At 34.8% G+C, this 19151-nt stretch overlaps 2 protein-coding genes across 4 annotated transcripts; one reads left to right on the plus strand and one right to left on the minus strand.

The window, feature by feature from the left end:
• Nucleotides 1-323: 323 nt before the first annotated feature.
• On the minus strand, nucleotides 324-2592 carry LOC7454862 (sm-like protein LSM5). 3 transcript variants are annotated; one of them, XM_024608471.2, is made up of 4 exons: nucleotides 2430-2592; nucleotides 2192-2315; nucleotides 1448-1520; nucleotides 324-892 (listed from the first exon to the last, which is right to left on the minus strand). In XM_024608471.2, exons 1-4 carry the CDS (start codon nucleotides 2464-2466, stop codon nucleotides 821-823), a joined length of 306 nt encoding a protein of 101 aa, XP_024464239.1. In that variant the 5' UTR covers nucleotides 2467-2592; the 3' UTR covers nucleotides 324-820. The 3 variants fall into 3 exon arrangements, with proteins under 3 accessions (XP_024464239.1, XP_052311542.1, XP_002313247.1); XM_052455582.1 differs by having other exon boundaries at nucleotides 324-904; XM_002313211.4 differs by lacking the exon at nucleotides 324-892 and adding an exon at nucleotides 966-1195.
• Nucleotides 2593-7664: 5072 nt separating this feature from the next.
• LOC18102063 (uncharacterized) lies at nucleotides 7665-16670 on the plus strand. Its single transcript, XM_052455825.1, has 11 exons — nucleotides 7665-7754; nucleotides 8265-10802; nucleotides 10931-11057; nucleotides 11153-11241; nucleotides 12378-12622; nucleotides 13393-13479; nucleotides 13608-13707; nucleotides 14167-14374; nucleotides 14472-14607; nucleotides 15800-15857; nucleotides 15977-16670. The coding sequence occupies exons 1-11, from the start codon at nucleotides 7665-7667 to the stop codon at nucleotides 16172-16174; spliced, it is 3876 nt and encodes a 1291-aa protein (XP_052311785.1). The 3' UTR covers nucleotides 16175-16670.
• The last annotated feature ends 2481 nt before the right edge of the window (nucleotides 16671-19151 follow it).

Raw genomic sequence — 19151 nt, forward strand, 5'->3', positions numbered from 1 at the left:
TTTTAATATCAAGCTGGTTAAAAATTTAGCTTTGTAGTTTTTTTCTTGAAAACATTGTGGATTGCAATAGTTTTTCTCTATATATATTTTTTTATTTTTTCTATAAATCCATGACAACACACAAGCATACAACAAATCCGTGGCATCGCGCGGGCATAACATCTAGTTAACATCTATACAGCCTCGTTTTATTACTGGGCTTTAGGTGCATGTCGCATCATACTCTGGTTCTTGTTCGAAACAAGATTTCCTCGTAGAACCGAGATTGCCTTTGGTTTTGATTTAGAAACAAGATTTATAAGTCTTCGAATTACCAAAGAAGATAAAGTAAATTGTATTCTGAAATTCCAACGCTTATTATCATCCTTGAACCAAATAATACCATTTACTGTACAATAAATGACAAGGGATTCTGGCCCATTCCGATTTCCAAACGAAAAGGCTGGGGGCGGCTTACAGAATGGGATGAGGATGTTAGCCAAATCTCACTATTCAGGACTCTCTAGTTGGTTTCCTTTCACCCGATTAGCTGGGCGTGCTGCTATCAGGTCATCTTGGCCTCACAATGTATGAAAACAAGATAACCATTCATTTAATAACTCCAAAGAAAAACAGAGGAATATACGAATATATCATCACAAATGAAAGGAAATATTAGCAATTATCATTCCACATCATGGATGCTTACATGGTAGCTTACTCGTAATAATGTCACTGACATTAACAAGCTGATAGCTTAAAATCATGGCATCGCAATCAATGGATTTAAATAACCATGTTCTCTATATATCCACCAGAGTAGGGGCTGCAGAGTTCAGCCTCAAGTATTCAACCTATTTCTCATTTCCCTTGGCTCACCGTATCTCATGCCATATCTGAACCATTCTAGGTCCTAGTAGTATATCTATATTTAGAGTTGAATTAATCTTAAACAATCAAACAACTAGAGAAGAAAAGAAAAGACAAGAGCAAATCCCCCAATAATACGGTTCATTAGACAAAGAAAATCATTTACAACCATAATATTTCAGCTACATTTCTGCAGGAAAGCAGAAAGATGGAAGTGGAATTCTTAACAAATGAACTTCTCAATAAAACGAAGAAGTTATCTGCCACAGTTACATCAAAAGGAAAAATAAGTTATGCAAGCATCCCCGTGCTTTCATTCTGGATCAGGGGAACCACCAGGAACGAGCTGTATTGCAAACTAAAATTAGAAAATCCACACATCTAGAGAACTACAAATTTCAACAAAGTAAAACACAATCTAGACCTCTCCAATTCACATTGTGTCCTTTTTCCAGGATCTCGAGAGAGCAAGGGTAACTCACCAATAAAATCACAAGACACAAGTAAAAAGAAATCCCAAATACTGGAACGCTGAACACAGCTGTAATTTAATGGGCTTGGACTAGAATTAAAATAAGCCACAGGCAATCATACTTACAATGGCAATGTTATTTCCATTCAGCAATATCTGATCAAGCTTGGTTATGCGTCGCCCTTCAGCTGTAATTTCACTACAACATTGATAAAGAAGCAGATTAAAGCAAATTCAAAAACAAGCAGTCTTTCAGCAATGTATCACATAAGATGATGTTTTAGTGAATATATGGGATGGAAAGTACTCTAATCTCCATGCAAAGTCACTCGCTAATGGCTTGCAAGAAAGAGAAGTCGCAGACAAAATGTGCAGCCACAACGCACAGACCAACCATAAGACTCCATCACTCGATCAGCATCAAGCAGTAAGCATTACCGAAGTATAACATCAATTCCTTCATATCATCACTGACCACCATGATTACAATTTTACTTCAATTTGGAAAAAATAAAAGCACAGTAAAATTTTACAACCAAGCCTTACACCAGTCACATACAAATACAGCTCAGTATAGCAATCAAAGACAATGATGCCAGCAATCGCAAAGACCGTAATCCAAGAACCTGTCCTTATGAAAGGCAGTAATTTATTCAAGATACCCAAAATTCTTGCCGATCATTATCATTGTAAAAAAAAAAAAAAAGAAGCCATGACATTAAACACCAAAATTACCAGAGCAAAGAAACATTGAGTGAAAAAAAACCTTCACATTTCAACAAAAAGTGGAGTTTTGCATTTATTTATTAAAACCCTAAAAGAAAAGGGAAAGAAAGGAAAAACAGAGAAAGAGAGTTCATTATGACTTACTATTCAGTAACGTCTTCAAGGACCATGTTGACATAGACGTCAAAACCCCTGAGAGTACCAACAAGCTCCTTGTCTCCTTTCATTATGACCCATATTTTCGACCCTATGCACCTGTCTATGAGCTCTGTTTTTTAAGAAAAGAAAAAAAATCCAAAATCACTTTTGTTACTAATGATTTTTTCAAGAAAATTAAAAAAGAGTGCAAAACTCGTAAAGAAGAAACAAAAATAGAGCTGACCTGACGGAAGGAGCTGTGAGGGATTGGTGTTGGCCATTATTTCAGCTTCAGCATTAACAGCGAGCGCGATTAAAAGGGAGGGCACATCATCTTTTGAAAGCAGTATTTACTTTTTATTTTTCGCTAAAGAAAGACGACACGTCGTTTGTGTTACGAAAAAACGACATGCAGAGTATATGTTTGTTTTAGAAAGAAGGGTTCTGAAAAATTGAAACAACTTATATGGGCCTGCGCTTCAGCTATGGAATAGATAAGAATATATACATGAAACCAACAATCCTTGGCAGCTTTTCCCACAAGAGAGGCTAGAGTTTTTTTTTTATATTTTCTTGATATATTTAAGATTAATTGACTATCTGTGAGTTTCTTCAGCCATTCGTCGAGATGGAATGCAAAAGGATCCCATGCTTGACAGTAAATAAAGCACTTGAAATTTTTGAAAAGAAATTTCAAAGGAAAAAAAAAATTGACCCCGCTGAATTGTTACACTTTGATACAGCTGAAGTGTTGGAAAGAGGATTGATATTTAGACCTATTTATTTACTGGAAAATAGTTTTTTTTTTAAAGTGAATTCCAGAAAAGTAAATTATTTTTCAATGTTTGGTAGTGTAATGAAAAATAAATTGGTAAACACTTTTCAGTGTTTGGTTATGTCATGAAAAATGAGCCGGAAAATAACTTATTAATGTTTTATTTTTCTAAATTTATTAAAATAATAAGAAACAAATCTTACAAATTAAAAAGTTGAATGAGAATGAAATTGAAAAAATATATAATTTCATAAATTATCTCAAATAAAATAAATAATAATCAAAATAATAGAGATCAAATCTAAAAAATAAAAAAGATGAAGAAATAAAAATAATAATAACTAACATTTCATAAATTATTTCAAATAAAATAAGTAACAATCAAAAGAATAAGGACCAAATTTGATAGATAAAAATTTCAATAAAAAAATGATAAGGAAAAATCAAATAACAATTATAAAAATAAGAACCAAAATTAATATACAAATTAAATTTTAAGAGAAGAAATTAAAAAATAAATATTCAAAACAAAATACATATAGCAATCAAAAGTTTGAGGATCAAATTTGATATAATCAGTAAATAATATGATATTTCTAAATTTTTCACAATTTGCAGAAAATGTTTTCCGTCTAAAATAAAAGGAAAATATTTTCCTGAAAACCAAGCCAAATTTTTTTTTGACTGGAAAGTATTTTTCATTGGCCAACTTTTTTAATAATAAACAAATACAGAAAAGTTTGAAAGCTGATTTTTTAAAAATTATTTTCCGGAACACAAACACTAACACTAACGTGAAGTTTATTCGAAGAGTGGGGGAGTTTAACCCGTTTAACTCGACTTTTGTGCTTCTTGACGTTTGTATTTTAATGGAAAGGATGTTCCTAGGAGGTTTGAACTAAAGTAGGAAATAGAAGGAGAACAGTAGAGAGTCTAGAGACTAAACGACCAATGATCCTAAAAATTTACAGTACTCGAACCGTGATCTTTATTTTTTATTAATTCACTGCAATTTTAAGGTTTTGAGTTAGCGCAAAAAAAAACGTCCAGGCAGAGGGAGAGGGTTTTGACTTTTGATATTGATATGGACTCGTTCTTGTACCTGTACGTGGGCCTACATAACTTTTTTTCTTTTCGGGCTTTTGGAGCAAATTTGGGCTGAATGATATATTTTGTTTTGATTTATTGTTATTATTATTTTGCTTTTACGGCCAAGAAAATCCCAGTGCAGTGTTCCTATTTCGAATTTTATATTAATTTCATCTTTCCAGATTGTTCAAAAACTAACTATTTATATTGAAATTAAAATATTCCTGAAAATTTTACTTAATTAGTTAAAAAGTAAATTAAAATGAAATTAATGAAATATCTTATAATTAATAGTTTACAACTAGTCTAGTTACCCGTGCTTTGCCACGGTGTTAGATTATTATTTTTTTTAAAATATAGGTGTCAAAATGAGATTAAAAAAATAATATAAAAACATGTCAGGACAAACTTACAATCCTGACAATCAGTGTTGAGTCAACTTGAGATATTTCGCTAAATCGGTGGTCTGGATCATAAAATTTGAATAACTCGATAAAAAAATAAATATAATTATAAAACTCTTTTTATTTTATTAAAAAAAATTATGATCCGAGTCATTAGACTCGAAACACCAAACATGGAAAAAAATTCAATTTTTTTGAAGGATTAAATTAAAAAAATAATTTTAATTATTCAAAATGATTTAAAAAACAGTAAAAAAAAATTGTGACTCGAGTCATTAGACTCGAAACATCTAATATAAAAAAAAGCATAAAATTCAATTCTCAATTGAATGTTGAAGAATAAAATAAAAAATATATATAATTTTAATTATTTAAAAGAATTTAGAAAAAACAACAATAAAAATTAAAATAAAATTTTATATTTTTTTATTTTTTTATCGTATAATAAAAATAAAATCACTTATTAGATGTATAAATTATCAATTTATTTTTATTTCTTCAAAACTCGTTTGCAGTGACTTAAACATCGTAATTTATAACCCAGGAGGTCCTGGCGGGGCAGTTAGGCGCGCTCTCGTCGCTTACGAGGTCTGCGGTTCGACCCCTTTCTTTGTCTGCAGCCGGTCTCTTGGGAAGCCCTTGCCACCCGGGACGGGGATTAGTCTGGACAAAGCCTGGAATACCCTGATTCACACCAAAAAAAACATCGTAATTAATAAAAAAAAACAAATGTGGATCCACGACTAGCACGGGCCTAATCTAGTAAATAAACAAAGCCGTGCCAGTTGCAAGTCCCGATCCAACCAAAAAAAAATTGGTTCTTTTTAGCTTGCAGTGGAACCTAGTTGCCCCCCTGAAAGATTTCCTCGAGCCTCCATTGTTGCTGTTTGTTGTGATCATCGATCAGTGTTACATGTAGTAAAAGGTGCAGTTACTGCAGTAAAAATAGTTCTATTAATTACTAAAGTTATTATTATATGTGTTTTCAAAAGCTACTAGAGATTTATATATCCATCTATATATTTTTATTCCATCTATACCAATCCTATTTATATTCTTTATACAATAGTAAAATACAAACAATTCATGAGAAGAGATATGACGTGGACACATGGACCTAGCCATGAATTAAACTCTCAACTAGTAAAATTACCATGCTATAGCAGTGCAGGAGGAAGTAATTATGACTCTGGCACTAGCAGGTAGCTTAGGCACGAGAAAAACAGTACGTAGAGAGTTGTCATTGTTACGTTTTATCAACTCTGCGTTCACATCAACTTCAACTCAACTTCTAAGTTTAACTTTTTGATCCTTGGTCAGCAAACACGCTATTTTCTATTTGATGTTGTGGGATAATATGTTTTTAAAAGTATTTTTTATTTAAAAATATATTAAATACTTTTTTATAGATTTTTTGGTATTAATATATTAAAAAAACTGAAAAATATTAAACAGTGAACAATCTTAATTTTCTTTATTAGCCTTTTGTTTTACTAGGTACTTTTGTTTCTCGTTAAAAAAACTATAGTTATTTGTAAATTAACATTTGGTAAATAATAAAATAATGTTTGAAATCATGAATAAATGAAGCAATATAATATTAAAAAAATAATAAATGTATAACATAAAAAAAAGATAGAAACCGATGTGGATTCCAATAGTTATTTATAATTTTTATTTTTATTTTTAAATTAATCATTTCACATTAAATTTTGTGATTGTATTTGGTGTTTTATTTCAGTTGATTTTATATAAAACTTTTGTGATGTCAAGAATAAATTTTAATGTCAAGTTATTGCTAGATTTTATAAAATTCAAACAAATTAACATTTTAAGATCCAATTTCAATTTTAAATAAAAAATAATATTTACGGTGATTAATATTTTTATCTTCTATTCCCAACTCAATTTTTAATTGGAATGAATAAATTGATATCATTTATTAATTAGCGTAACTCTTAATTTATTTTATTAAAGATATGTGTGAACTTTTCAACCAGTAGTTAAAACCTTATTTGATGGTTAGAATAACCATTAACAACATTCACATTATTTTTTTACGTTGAGGAAAAAGAAGAAGAAGCTCGTCTCGTAATACAAGAAATCAAACTGCTATAACTGAAATGAAGTTACAAAGTTCAGGAAAACACAAAAGCATACAATTTTATATTTATGATCATCAAAGATAAATTATAAGCACAAAAGTGGAGTTTCTACATGCCAAATTCATCTTCCATCCGAATGTAAGGTAATATTTATTTTTGTGTTTTAAAATTATTTTTAAAAAAGTTAAAAGAATTTTTATTTAAAATAAATATTTATTTGTATTTTCAAATCATTCTGATACTTTAATATTAAAAATAATTTTTAAAAAATAAATTAAAAATATTATTTTAATATAATTTTAAATAAAAAAGGTTTTAAAAAATAACCCAATCTCACTAGCAGAAAGTACAGTTTACATCAACTCGAAACCCACTGAGTGTGGATATGCGAGTTTGAACGAGTGAAAACATTTTTAGTATTTCCTTACACAAGCAATGGAAGACCACTAATTAGTTATCGAAAGTTCGAAACCAATTAGAAAGAAGAGAAATTTTCGAGTGGTTTACACTCAATCGTGTTCTCATTGCACCCATCAAATCCCTGGTGCATGGAATCACTCATGCAACCTTGCTGTCCCTACTCATGATTATCACATCACAAGCATCAGAAGCATAAAAATAAAAAAATAAAAAAGGGAAGGGTCCACACAAAATCTTGAGGACTGTTGTAGACCAATAGACCCGTTAACCAATTGCTAACAATGTACTACACCGTACAATACTGTGGGCCCTTATACGTTCTTTTCCTTTCTTTAAAGTTTAAACCCTAACCACATATAGAAAGTTAGAAACTGTAAACGTGCCATAGAAATTAAATAATATTCTTCACACACATAATAAATCTTAATAAATCAAAATATTAAATGCCAACAAACCAGACCACTTTTACAGAGGGAGAGAGAGATTAGTTTTGTTGCTTGGAGAGAAAGAATAGGAAAAATTTACCGACTGAGGCTGAGGCTTGAGGGTTGAGGGAGTAAGCAAGCCCAAGGCAACCATATAAAAGCTCTCTGCCTTTTCAAGGACCCTTCTCTCATCTGTGACGGCCTTACCAAAAAAAACAAAAAACTTTCAAAGTCTTTACTTTCCATCAAAATTTTGTTTCAATGGCACTGGACTTGGAGAAACAACAATCTGTGAGAATGAGGAAACGCAAAAGAAACGAAATAAAGCTTTCTGTTAATGAGAAAGTAGAGGTAAAATAATAACTCCTTTTTTGAAGGGTTTTTTGCGGGGTTTTGACACCCTTTAGCCTGTTTTTGATTGACTATTTTTTTTTATGGTTTTTCTTGTATTGTTTATTGATTCTTGAATTTAATGTCAAGTTTTAAGGTGGCTTTCGCTTTGATGGGTGCTGCATTGGGTTTTTTATTGGTATATGTCGGTGTTATTGTTCATCAATGCTTTCAATATGTTTTGTTTTTCCAGACATGCAAGGGTTGATTAGGGGTTCTTTAGAGACTACCAAATTTTTAGTCAAATGGGATACCGTAATGTAATGGTTTTTTCTTAGTGTTCTTCTCAAGTTATTACCCTGTTATTATATGGAAATTTTCTCTACTGGTGTTTTTTTTTTTATTTGTAAATTTTGGTAATGACTTATTGAGCAGTTTTTACTTATTTTTGACAATTTAATGTTTTTCATATCTGTATTTTTTTTTCACCTTGGATAATGTATTTGTATGTTTAATTTTGAGATTTTATAGGTAAGGAGTGAGGAAGATGGATTTCAGGGATCATGGCACCCGGGAACTGTCATTGCATGTCGTAGGCGAGGCCTGGACTTAAAATATGAAGTTAAATACGATCATATTCTTAATGATGACGAGTCTGACTATCTTGTTGATCAAGTTTGCGTCTCACTTCCCGTTGATGACACTGATTGTGCCAATGAAGACCGGTGTAACAACCGTGGCCTCATCAGGCCAGCACCACCACCGTTTCAGTTTGGTAAATATGGTTTTCCTTACGGAATGTGTGTGGATGTGCATTACCAGGAGGCTTGGTGGGAAGGTGTGATTTTTGATCACGACGATGGTTCAGAGGAGAGGAGGATATTTTTCCCTGATTTGGGCGACGAAATTATGGCAAGTGTCAATAAACTAAGGGTTACTCAGGATTGGAATGAAGTTGATGAGACTTGGCGGCAACGTGGGACATGGTTGTTTCTTGTGTTGATTGAGGAATACGAACAAAAACAATATATTCCCGTTTCCATAAAACAACTTTGGTATGACTTGCGAGAGAAAGAGAGTTTTGAGAAGCTTGGAGGGTGGACTTCTACCGTGAAAGCTTTGTGGAGAAAGTTGGTTTTAGGGGCAATTGATGATAATCTTAAAGTCGTGGTGAATCATCTTTTCCAGGTGATAGGCATTCCAGACGCTGCACAGCAGCCGATCGCTAAACCTGTTAATGATGTTAACATGAATCGGAAAGAAGATCTGGTTAAGACTCACGCCATGATACCAGTCGAGAACTCGCTAAATGATTGTCTGCTGTTGTATCCTAGTTGTCCTACTGTTGAATCAACTCTTGACAGGGTCGTGCCAAAATTTTCTTGTGAAGATGATGCAATTGTGTGTATGAAGCCTCGGGCTTTGTTTGCCTTACCTTCTAACCTGGATGGAATTCCTGCTGTCAGTTCTATAACCAGTGATGAAGGTTTTTCTAACTCCAATTCCAATAAAATCAATGGGTCATCTTCGGGTTCAGCATGCATTCAAAGCAGTTGGCTATGTGCTGGCTCAGACATAGTTCCTGGACCTGAATTTTGCCCAGATGCCATTATCAAATACGCAAAGATGGGTAACAAAAAGCCCACGGGTACTCTAATCAAAGATGTGAGGAAGCATCTTTTACATCAGAGGTGGAAAATTGAATCCATGAAAGATAAAGGCACAAGTAGACTGCGTTACACCTCACCTGACGGGAAGCTGTACCATTCTCTTCGGCAGGTTTGTCTAGATTTTTGTGGAGCTGACAGAGGGATCCTTTCTCCAACCTCTGAAGGTAAGCAGAACAGTTTGCATACTTCTCATGGTGATTCATCTTCTCTTATTGAGCAACAAGAGGATCGGGATCCTTATTGTTGCTCTCAAGTGGTGAGTTCTTCTAATTCTGAAGCAGTTGTTTATAAACCTGAATATTGTCCCGAAGCAATTGTGGAATGGTCTAATCTCTGGTCTAAACATGGATCCGGGACGAGATTCAGGGGAAAGATTAAGAAAGCTGATATGTCACTAAGAGCTAGGAAGCACCTCGCAGCCCTAGGATGGGTGTTTGGCTATAAAACATTTAATGGGAGGCGTGAATTTTACCATCGATCTCCTATGGGGAAGACATACTGGTCACTACGACAAGCCATCGAACACATCTTTGATAAAGGAACATGCACTGATACTTCTAGAGATATGGAAATGGAAAATGACAGTAAAACAGTCGAGGGACAGTTTTCTTGTGAAAAAATACCTTCTGCAATTTGTAAAACGGAGTTTCAGAAGCAAAAAAACTGTTCTAAAGAGTCTTCTTGCTTTTCACTGTCCAAAAAACATCATGACCTTCACGAAATAAATGTTCTAACCACTAGAAAGGCTCGAAGGAAAAGAAAGGATAGTTTACATGTTGAAACCCATTCAGATGCTCAAAACACAAGCCGCCCAAAGTCAAGAAGCGGGATAACATCTAGAGGTTTGATTGGATCACGAAATGATAAGAAACATACTAAGTGGGTCCGTGTGCTACGATCAAGCAAAAGAGTGCAGCATGTGGTAGCTCCTGACCCATCACATCATAATCCTCGAACTGTGTTGTCTTTGTTGATAGACAATGATATCGTGTTGCCAAGGACAAAAGTACATTACGGTAGCCAAAAGGATAGAAATCCAACAGTGGAAGGGCGCATAGCTCGTGATGGGATCAAGTGCAGCTGTTGTGGGAAGGTTTACACCCTTAGTGGCTTTGAACTTCATGCTGGCATCAAATCTTGCAGGTTAGGTGCTAGCAAATACTGCAAGCCAGCTGCCAGCATCTTTCTGGATGATGGGAGGTCTCTGCTAGAATGCCAGATACAAATGATGCGTGACAAGGAGATGAGTAATCACAAGGCAGAAACACCTGATAGTTTGAAGGGAAGTTGGGATCGAGATGGTAATGATCATGTATGCTCTGTTTGTCACTATGGTGGTGAATTAATTTTATGTGATCACTGTCCCTCCTCATTCCATAAAAGATGTCTGGGCATGAAGGTGAGTTATGTGTTTGCTCTTCAGTTCATTTAGAAATTCTAATATGATTTTATTATTGAGATATTTGACTTCTCATGCGAGCCTAAACTTTAGTGCCGTTTTTTATCTTCTCTTTCATGCTTCTATAGGATGTTCCGGATGGAGACTGGTTCTGCCCATCATGCTGCTGTAAAATTTGTGGCCAAAACAAATTGAAAAAAGACACCAAGGATTTTATCGATGGCGTTCTTAATTGCACTCAATGCGAGCACCAATGTAGATTAATTTTATCTGCTTGCAGCTAAAGCTGATAACAAATGGAGGGGCGTGTTTGAAATGTCTCTAATATGCCCTCTCTCTATCTGATGCAGATCATATTATGTGTCTGAGTAACAGCTGGACAGATAAATGGAAGGATCATCCTAAAGAAAATTCGTTTTGCAGCAAAAAGTGTGAAGTGGTACTTCAAACTCACTTTCTCTTCCTATTCTTGTTGTGCACAATCAAGCTAAATTTGCATGTATTTGGCTATTAATGATGAGCTCTTGAAAAACACAATCAGAATTATTTGCTTAACTTGTTCTCATCCATTCAACATGTCATATTATTGTTGACACTTGCATCGTAGCCTTGTTATTGGTTTTCTTGAAACTCACAAGGCAGAATTAATGCTAATGGCTTCTGAATCCATGTATCTCATTCCTTTTCCTTGGCATGCTTGCTTGCATTTATGTTTAATACCGTTGCTAAAAATACCGGCAAATCAATCGTATATGTTTTGCATATTAGCTGGTTTTGATTCCATTTTAGATGAAGCTGAAGATTCAGTGGATTACCTACACCTGCCCTATCAACTAAGATCATTTTAGGTGCTAAATCCTTGGATGATAGGCCTGAAGTAAAAACGTGAAAAAAATGGTTATATTGTTGCTTGGGGAAGGATGACACTACACAGTCAGAAGCTTTAGAGCCTTAGGCATAACCAGCACTTGATCAAATTCCCCACATTCTACCCCCAATAGAAACATAACAGAACTTGTAATAGATATAATGCGATTTACTTTACACTCATTCCTCCCTTCCCTTGTTTTCTTAGCTTGGCTACACCTCCTTCACCTCTTTGATTGAGTAGAGACCATATGCACAAGTTTTAAGGGGGATGGCTCTTTTTTCAGATTCTTAGAGACCTTATGATGTGATTTATATGATCCAAGTGAAACTTCAAGTTTTTTTCTATTAAGAGATTCAATGTTGTGCTATTATATAATTTAGTCAGCTTGATTGGTTACACTCGATGATATTGTTTTTTTTATGTGTATGAGGATCAATTGACTGACAATATTCAATTAGTATATGAGTTGCAAAGATAAGTAAGAATTAAATCTTCGTAGGCTATTATCCCCGCGCCCCCCACCCCCCCCCCCCCCCAAAAAAAATAAATAAATAAATAAAATTTCACTGTAGACCATCTTATAATGCATGGTGCCAGTAGCTTATACCTGCCACAAAAATATATGTTCAATGAATATTCTTCTTGGAATGTCATGGAGGTTGCCACACTTTGATTTTACTGTTATGATGGTGTCCCTGTTGTAGATATTTTTGGGCCTTCAAAAGCTTCTAGGAAAACCAATTCCAGTGGGTGTGGACAATCTTACTTGGACGTTATTCAAGTATATGCAGTCTGATCAGCATAAACTTGATGCTTTTGATGATGAGACCCTGGTTGAGACCTACAGCAAGCTCAAAATAGCACTTGATGTGGTGCATGAATGTTTCGAGCCCATTGAGGAACCTCGCACCGGGAGGGATCTTATGAAAGATGTTATTTTTAGTAATGGGTGAGATTTTATTATTTAAGACAAATTATCCTAACCACTTTGTTTTTTCTGTTACATGGTATTTGGTATATTTTATTCATAGAGCATACTTAAAGTGGTATTTTAAAATTTGCACAACCAAAATCTAATTATTCTGGATCTTATATTAGTACTGAACCAAGAGGCTCTTGATTTTGTCTTTGTTTTTTGTATCTCGAATCACGACAAAATCCATATTGAGCATATTTTAATTGGCTGCCAATGCGTTTTTCTATAACAAGTGCAGAAAAGGTGTAAGTTTTCAGAAACAAGCAAGAGCAGAGGCAAAAGATGGTTTCAAAAAGAATGTTTAGAAAAATGTTTGGATTCGCACTATTTCCACCTCACTAAAAATGATGCAGCCATAGCAGTCTGAAACAATCCCCACCCCCATAATAATTTGCTCTTCATACTATTCCTAATTATTTCCAGTTTTCTACTTATTTAGTTACTTTATCTTTCATCATGTTTTATGAAATGTGTTGATTAGTCACTGGACTTTCTTGGTACATTCTAATTTATAGATTATTGAGTTATAATTACCTTGTAACAGTAAGGATGAGTTGTTATTATTATTGATGGCAGGCAGGTTATCATCTTTGGACTGTCTTCTTGTAAGGTGTCAGTTGTTATGACTATGGGGATTGACAATTATTCTTGATTTTGACATAATTTTATGTTCTTAGTTTGAATTTGATTCTCTCCATACTAGATGTCAGGCATGGTTAATGTTTCTGTATTTGACTTTGCAGGTCAGAACTTAACCGTTTGAACTTTCAAGGGTTCTACACCATACTTTTGGAGAAGAATGACGAGTTAGTTAGTGTGGCTACTGTAAGGTGACTTCATAGAATCTCTTTATTCACACAATGGTAGTCTGTATGGGATTAGAAATAGTTGCTGAGCAGCCTTGCCTTTATGTTTTGTGAGATAATGGTTATCTCACAATGATAGTTTCTTGTTCAAGGATTCATGGAGACAAAGTAGCAGAAATACCACTTGTTGGCACAAGATTCCAATTTCGGCAACTTGGAATGTGTCACATACTAATGGATGTGCTCGAAAAGGTAATCCACCGTGCCTGTCTGTAATCCAGCTTTCTTTTTTTATGTTCATTTATCCCAATTTCCTTGGGGTTTCTGAAGATTTGGCTTGCAACCCCTGTAATGCTTTCCTTCACTCGAAACTTTAATAATTGCAATACATCAAGTGGCTGTGATAGGCATCGTGTTAATCTACCGAATGAGGCGGCTTATCATTATACTTTTCAAAGCGCTCATTGAATGCCATCGAAAAAATGAAAATAATGCCAAGTTTTACGTTGTCGTGGAAATTAGGAATAGCTTTCTGAGGAGTTTTTTTTCTCCTTACACGTTGATGTCATTTCTTGACTTGAGAGAGGAATGCATTTATTTATCAAGGATGACACAAGTCCTAAGCATAGCGATCTCTTTTCTACTATGCTGCTACAAGTGGATATATTTTGGCCAAATTTGTCAGTGCTGTTCTGTTTTTTTCCCCTTCAGAAGCTCATGGAATTAGGAGTCCAGAGACTGGTTTTGCCTGCTGTTCCTGGTGTCCTAAACACATGGACTGGTTCGTTCGGATTTTCAAAGATGACAGACTCTGAGAGATTGCAGTTTGTAGATTACACTTTCTTAGATTTTCAGGATACCGTCATATGCCAGAAACTATTAATGAAGTTGCCTTCTGCACAATCAAGCCCATTGAAAGGTTGGTTGAATATCGCCCGCTTACTCTGTTTGAGGACAAGTGAAAAAGAATATTTGTATATCAATCATCACACATGTTCTTGTATTCTGTAATGCAGAAATCCAACCTACACTTCTTGATGATGTTTATGGAAGTGGTGAATGCATTGATGCCAATGACTCTAGTCCTGTCCCTGAAGTACTTAAAACAGATCAAAATGAGGATGGTGGAACCATGGAACAAGGACCAATGGAGTATGTCCAGTCTCTTACTTCCTCTATTAAAAAATGGAAAAAGAAAGGAAATAATCTAGGAAACAGCAAAACACAAGGGCTTAAAATGCTTTATTTTTGGGGAAAAGTAACGTTTTTAGTTACCAGATACGGGGCTAGGTTAGAAAAGTGCCGTCCAGGAAGTTGCCTTTATTTGAGAATCTGAGTAATTAATTTGTATAAAATTTGCTTAGAATTACCGGAGGGTGATAATTAAAATGGTCGGATAAAATTTGTTTTGTAGATTTCCAGTTACTTTATGCTCGCTTTTATGCTTGTAGAAAGGACAAGGCGCTGGCAAATGAATTCTTAGAGACTTCCTTCTACTTGGCAGTGTCACGCTAGCTGCTCAAAAGATCAGTTTGAGATTTATGTAGGATGGCACGTGTTTCTTTTGCAAGATATCTAGTGTTCATCTGCCCTGTAGACCTGATTAGAACAAGGTAGAGGGAGGATTAAGGAAAAAGAAAATGACTCAAGGTGAAGTACTGGTAATGCTGGGCTGATGTTTCTGTGTTTCTATCTCGTGTTCCAATGTCCTTCTCCACTATATATATGATATGCACTTGATCTAGTAAGCACCATACCACCCATCAAGTTCAAGTGGAATGGCTGAATTTCTGTTAGATTAAATTATGAAGAATAGGAGGGAGACAACAGCTGATACACACCATCAGACCCCTCTTAAGTAGGAACATCTGAGAGCTCTTACATGTTCTAGTCACTAAGTCCTATGTATTAAATCCTTGTTTCTAGCAGGGTTCTAGTTTAATGGGTCTGTCTGCTTGCACACATTTGATGTGTAATTGCTTTAATTATTAGCACCAACCTAGGGGGTTTATGTCATGTCAAGCAGCAAGAAGGAATCTACCATGTAATTAGCAGCCACGGAAAGCAATGAATCATTCATGAGGAGGAAAGAGAGGACTGCGGGGTGCGCATGCTGAGGGGAGATGGCTATTGCTTATTTCTAGAGGTTATAAATAAGATGGAATTCACATTTTGATCACCACATAAAGGCAACTCCTGTTTTGTCTGAGTAGAGTATGCAATACCCCATATTTAATTGGCTTAAAAAATTCAACATGATTTTTTTTTTTCATTTTGTGCTTAGAATTTCTATATCCGTTTTCTTGTTATGTTCTTGAGTGCTGACTGTCGCTATTGTCAACAGTGTTGCTGCAAGCAATATCAGTGATGTAATCAAAAGGCCTGTTCATCAAGTAGTTGCGGTAAGTTATGGTACTTGAAACGGAGAGCCATGTCATCTTCTATCATGTCTTAATTTGTGGAACGTAACCTTCACTTTTTATACATTTTATACAAGATTCCTTAGCATGTTTCTTGTCAGGTTAACCAGCCATATCATCTTGAATGTGAACCCTGTAATGGCAAAATCAACGAGTCCTCGGTTGAGGATTCCGCTTTTAAGAAGGAAAGCATGGTCGGTGATAATGGTTCGAGCATTCTTAATCGCGGAAGATGGTTCGGTAATGAGGGCGACTTAAAGTGCTACCAAAGAAGAAATACAGAAGCCCGTCAGAACTGAGTTTCGTTTTACTTGAATGATCAGATCCCTATCCTGGTCTAGCGAGATAAATTCTATCTCACCGTGGCATAAGTGGAGCCTTCCATTTTGATTGGTTCGGCACTAAAATTTTTGCTCTGCGCTAAAAATTTCCATGTACGGAAATATTAAGGGGAAAGGAGGTTTTCATTGTTGGCATGCTTTTTATGTATAGCAGCTATAGATACAAAGATGAGCTCATTTTGGGTTCTCTATTTTGGACAGGAGCTCAGGGTAGGAATGTAACGACGAACGAGGCCAGATGCATTAAATAATCAGCAATTCAAGTGTAATGGAAATTGGAGTGTAAACTGTGTAGTTCCTGCCTAATTTTCTTTAGCACCTTCCGCTAGCTAGCTAGCTAGCTTCTTGGTAAAGTAGGTAAACATCCAAGAGCTCCCCATTGTTCCTATAAACACATGTTCATGTTATTGGTGTTGTCACCTTACCGTGTCTCCAAACGATTCTAAAATGCAAACCATGCTGTCTATTTTTCTCTTGGTCTCATCTTTTTGTTTCCTGCTTCCTTCCAATGGAGTATCTCTCGCCAACCCACTTCGGCATGCGAGTACACTCCGACTTCCATCTACTTCTGTTGGTCCAATAGACATTGCTTTTGATTCTGCTTGTGTTGGTCCATACACCGGTTTCCGGCGGTAGAGTCCTCAGGTATGTCAACCGTACTGTTGGCTTCATAGATTTTGCCATGGCTTCACCAAACAGGTACTCCATCAATTGTCAGGAGAATATTTGCTAAAAGGATGATAATCTTTTAACATACAAATAACCATGTCAGCTATGTGTGAAAATGTATATTTGGAAAACCAGTTAAATAATTAATGTTGCAACATTTGCTGCCTATGGCGAGTGATCCTGCATTAGAATCCATCTGCTGTCGGCCAGTAAGATATGTTTTTCTTACTTAAATTTACTAGAGCCAATAACTCGATAAATAATTATAGATAACAAGTAGAACTTAAATACTGGGAATGGACCAATGAAAAGAATCAGTTTTTAGTTTCAATGGCTATGAATGAAAATGGGTTCTAAAAGAAAGAGAGAGAGAATGTGGAGAAATGGGTAAGTTTTTAGTTGGTTATCCAGAATTGAAAGACTGGTGGCTTGGACTTTTGGGACAGGGAAGAGGAAAGGGTGTAGAAGTAGACGATCTTTGGGTCTAAGCAAATTTTAATTTAAGACAACAAATGCAGAGCAGACCAAAGTCTTTGAACAATACAAAGACTGTCCCTTTCTTTACACACAGACAATTGCGTTTGCTATTTGTGGCAGCGGCAAGGTGCTTCCTCTCCTTGTCCTCTCACGTGGTTTTTTTTGTCCTTAAAGTTGGAAGCTTTGATTTTCACTATGCTCATGCTGTGCTTCCCTTCTCCTTTAATTCACTAGTTACCACTACTTTGGATTTTTGCTTTATCAAAACAAATTAACATTCTATAATGGAAATCCCATCAAGCATACGGTCCATTGAGGCTGTAAATCAAAAAGACAAGAGAAGAAAAGTCCTTCCTATATATAATTATTTGCACCTAAACAATACACACACACTCACACACACACTATAAGGAATCTAAAACATACGGTCCATTGAGGTTGTAAAACATATGTAAACTTACAAATGAATTGGAGGGAGATGATATAAAAGTAAATTAATTTTATATCACAACTAAAAAGTATGTAAGACAACTAAAAAGTAAATGGGATGATTGCAAAAAAATAATAAGATGATATAAAAGAAATTAATTTTTAAAACTGTTATTGGATACCATAGATTTTTTTAAAAGAATTATGTACGAGATGAAATTGATTATAGTATGTAAGACTTTAATAAGGGATTCTTAATTTTATAAGACATTAATAATTCAATTTATAATATTTTAATTCAAAAACTGTAAAATTACTATATGTTTTTTTTAGTTATTTTATTATTAAAATCACTTTTAATTAAACCCCTTTAAACCGTTTTTTCTTCAACATGTTTTAACTAAACTCATGGAGGCACAAAAACATATGTTATCACAATGCTCAGAGGCCCGTAATTCTTGAAAGGGGCCCACTTCGCTCGAATGGAGAGTGTCCACTTATATATATATATATATATAGCATGATCACATAAATTTTGAAAAATTGGAACAAGCAAGGTGATCGCATTTAGCTTTCATGCCAAATTCCTTCAGAAGTCCATGTGATTTATTTGTTTATTTTAAATATAGCCCTGATATTCCATCAATCTTTTGGTTCATTTTCATTTTCAAAGAAACGGTGCCGGTCCTCCTTTGTCTTCACCAAAGAAATGCCTCATTAATTCTCAACAAAAGAGAAGACATTAACAAACCCAAAAGGAGTTTGGACTAAATTACTTGCGTGCATATAGCCAACATATCAAATGCTTCTGTTAAATTGATCTCCAGAAGAAAAGCCCTCTCCCCCCCTCACATCCTATACTCTTTTCCAGATTGATCTTCTCCCAAAGGTATCCAGCTTCTGCACCTGGGGCCATGATCACATCCATGCCAACAATCCCAAATATGTTCTTCATTTTCTCATATTTGTTAATTGTATTTTATAATAAAAATTGTATTTATTTCAAGGCTCATATTTACGCAATAAAGCTCATACTTTCAAGGCATATCTATCAATAAAAAATAAAAAAAATGTTTCTTTAATATTTTAAAAGATTCTCATTCACCTTGAAACCAACTCCGGGTGGAAGGCACAAAAGCTTTTGTATAAAGCTCACGCTAACGCAATTGGATTTGTATTGTGATAAGAGATTGTTTGAAGGTAGAAGGGAACAGAATGATGTTCTTGTGTATGTGCACGAAGGAAAGCAAAGAACATTATACATTCAAAAGATTGATTCTTTGATAGGAAGGAAAATATCTGCTCTTTATCCATGTTAGCTGCTCTGCTTCTGTTTTCTATTCATTGCAGATTGGATCTC

Source organism: Populus trichocarpa, chromosome 9 (genome assembly GCF_000002775.5).
Source record: "Populus trichocarpa isolate Nisqually-1 chromosome 9, P.trichocarpa_v4.1, whole genome shotgun sequence".
NCBI lineage: Eukaryota > Viridiplantae > Streptophyta > Magnoliopsida > Malpighiales > Salicaceae > Populus > Populus trichocarpa.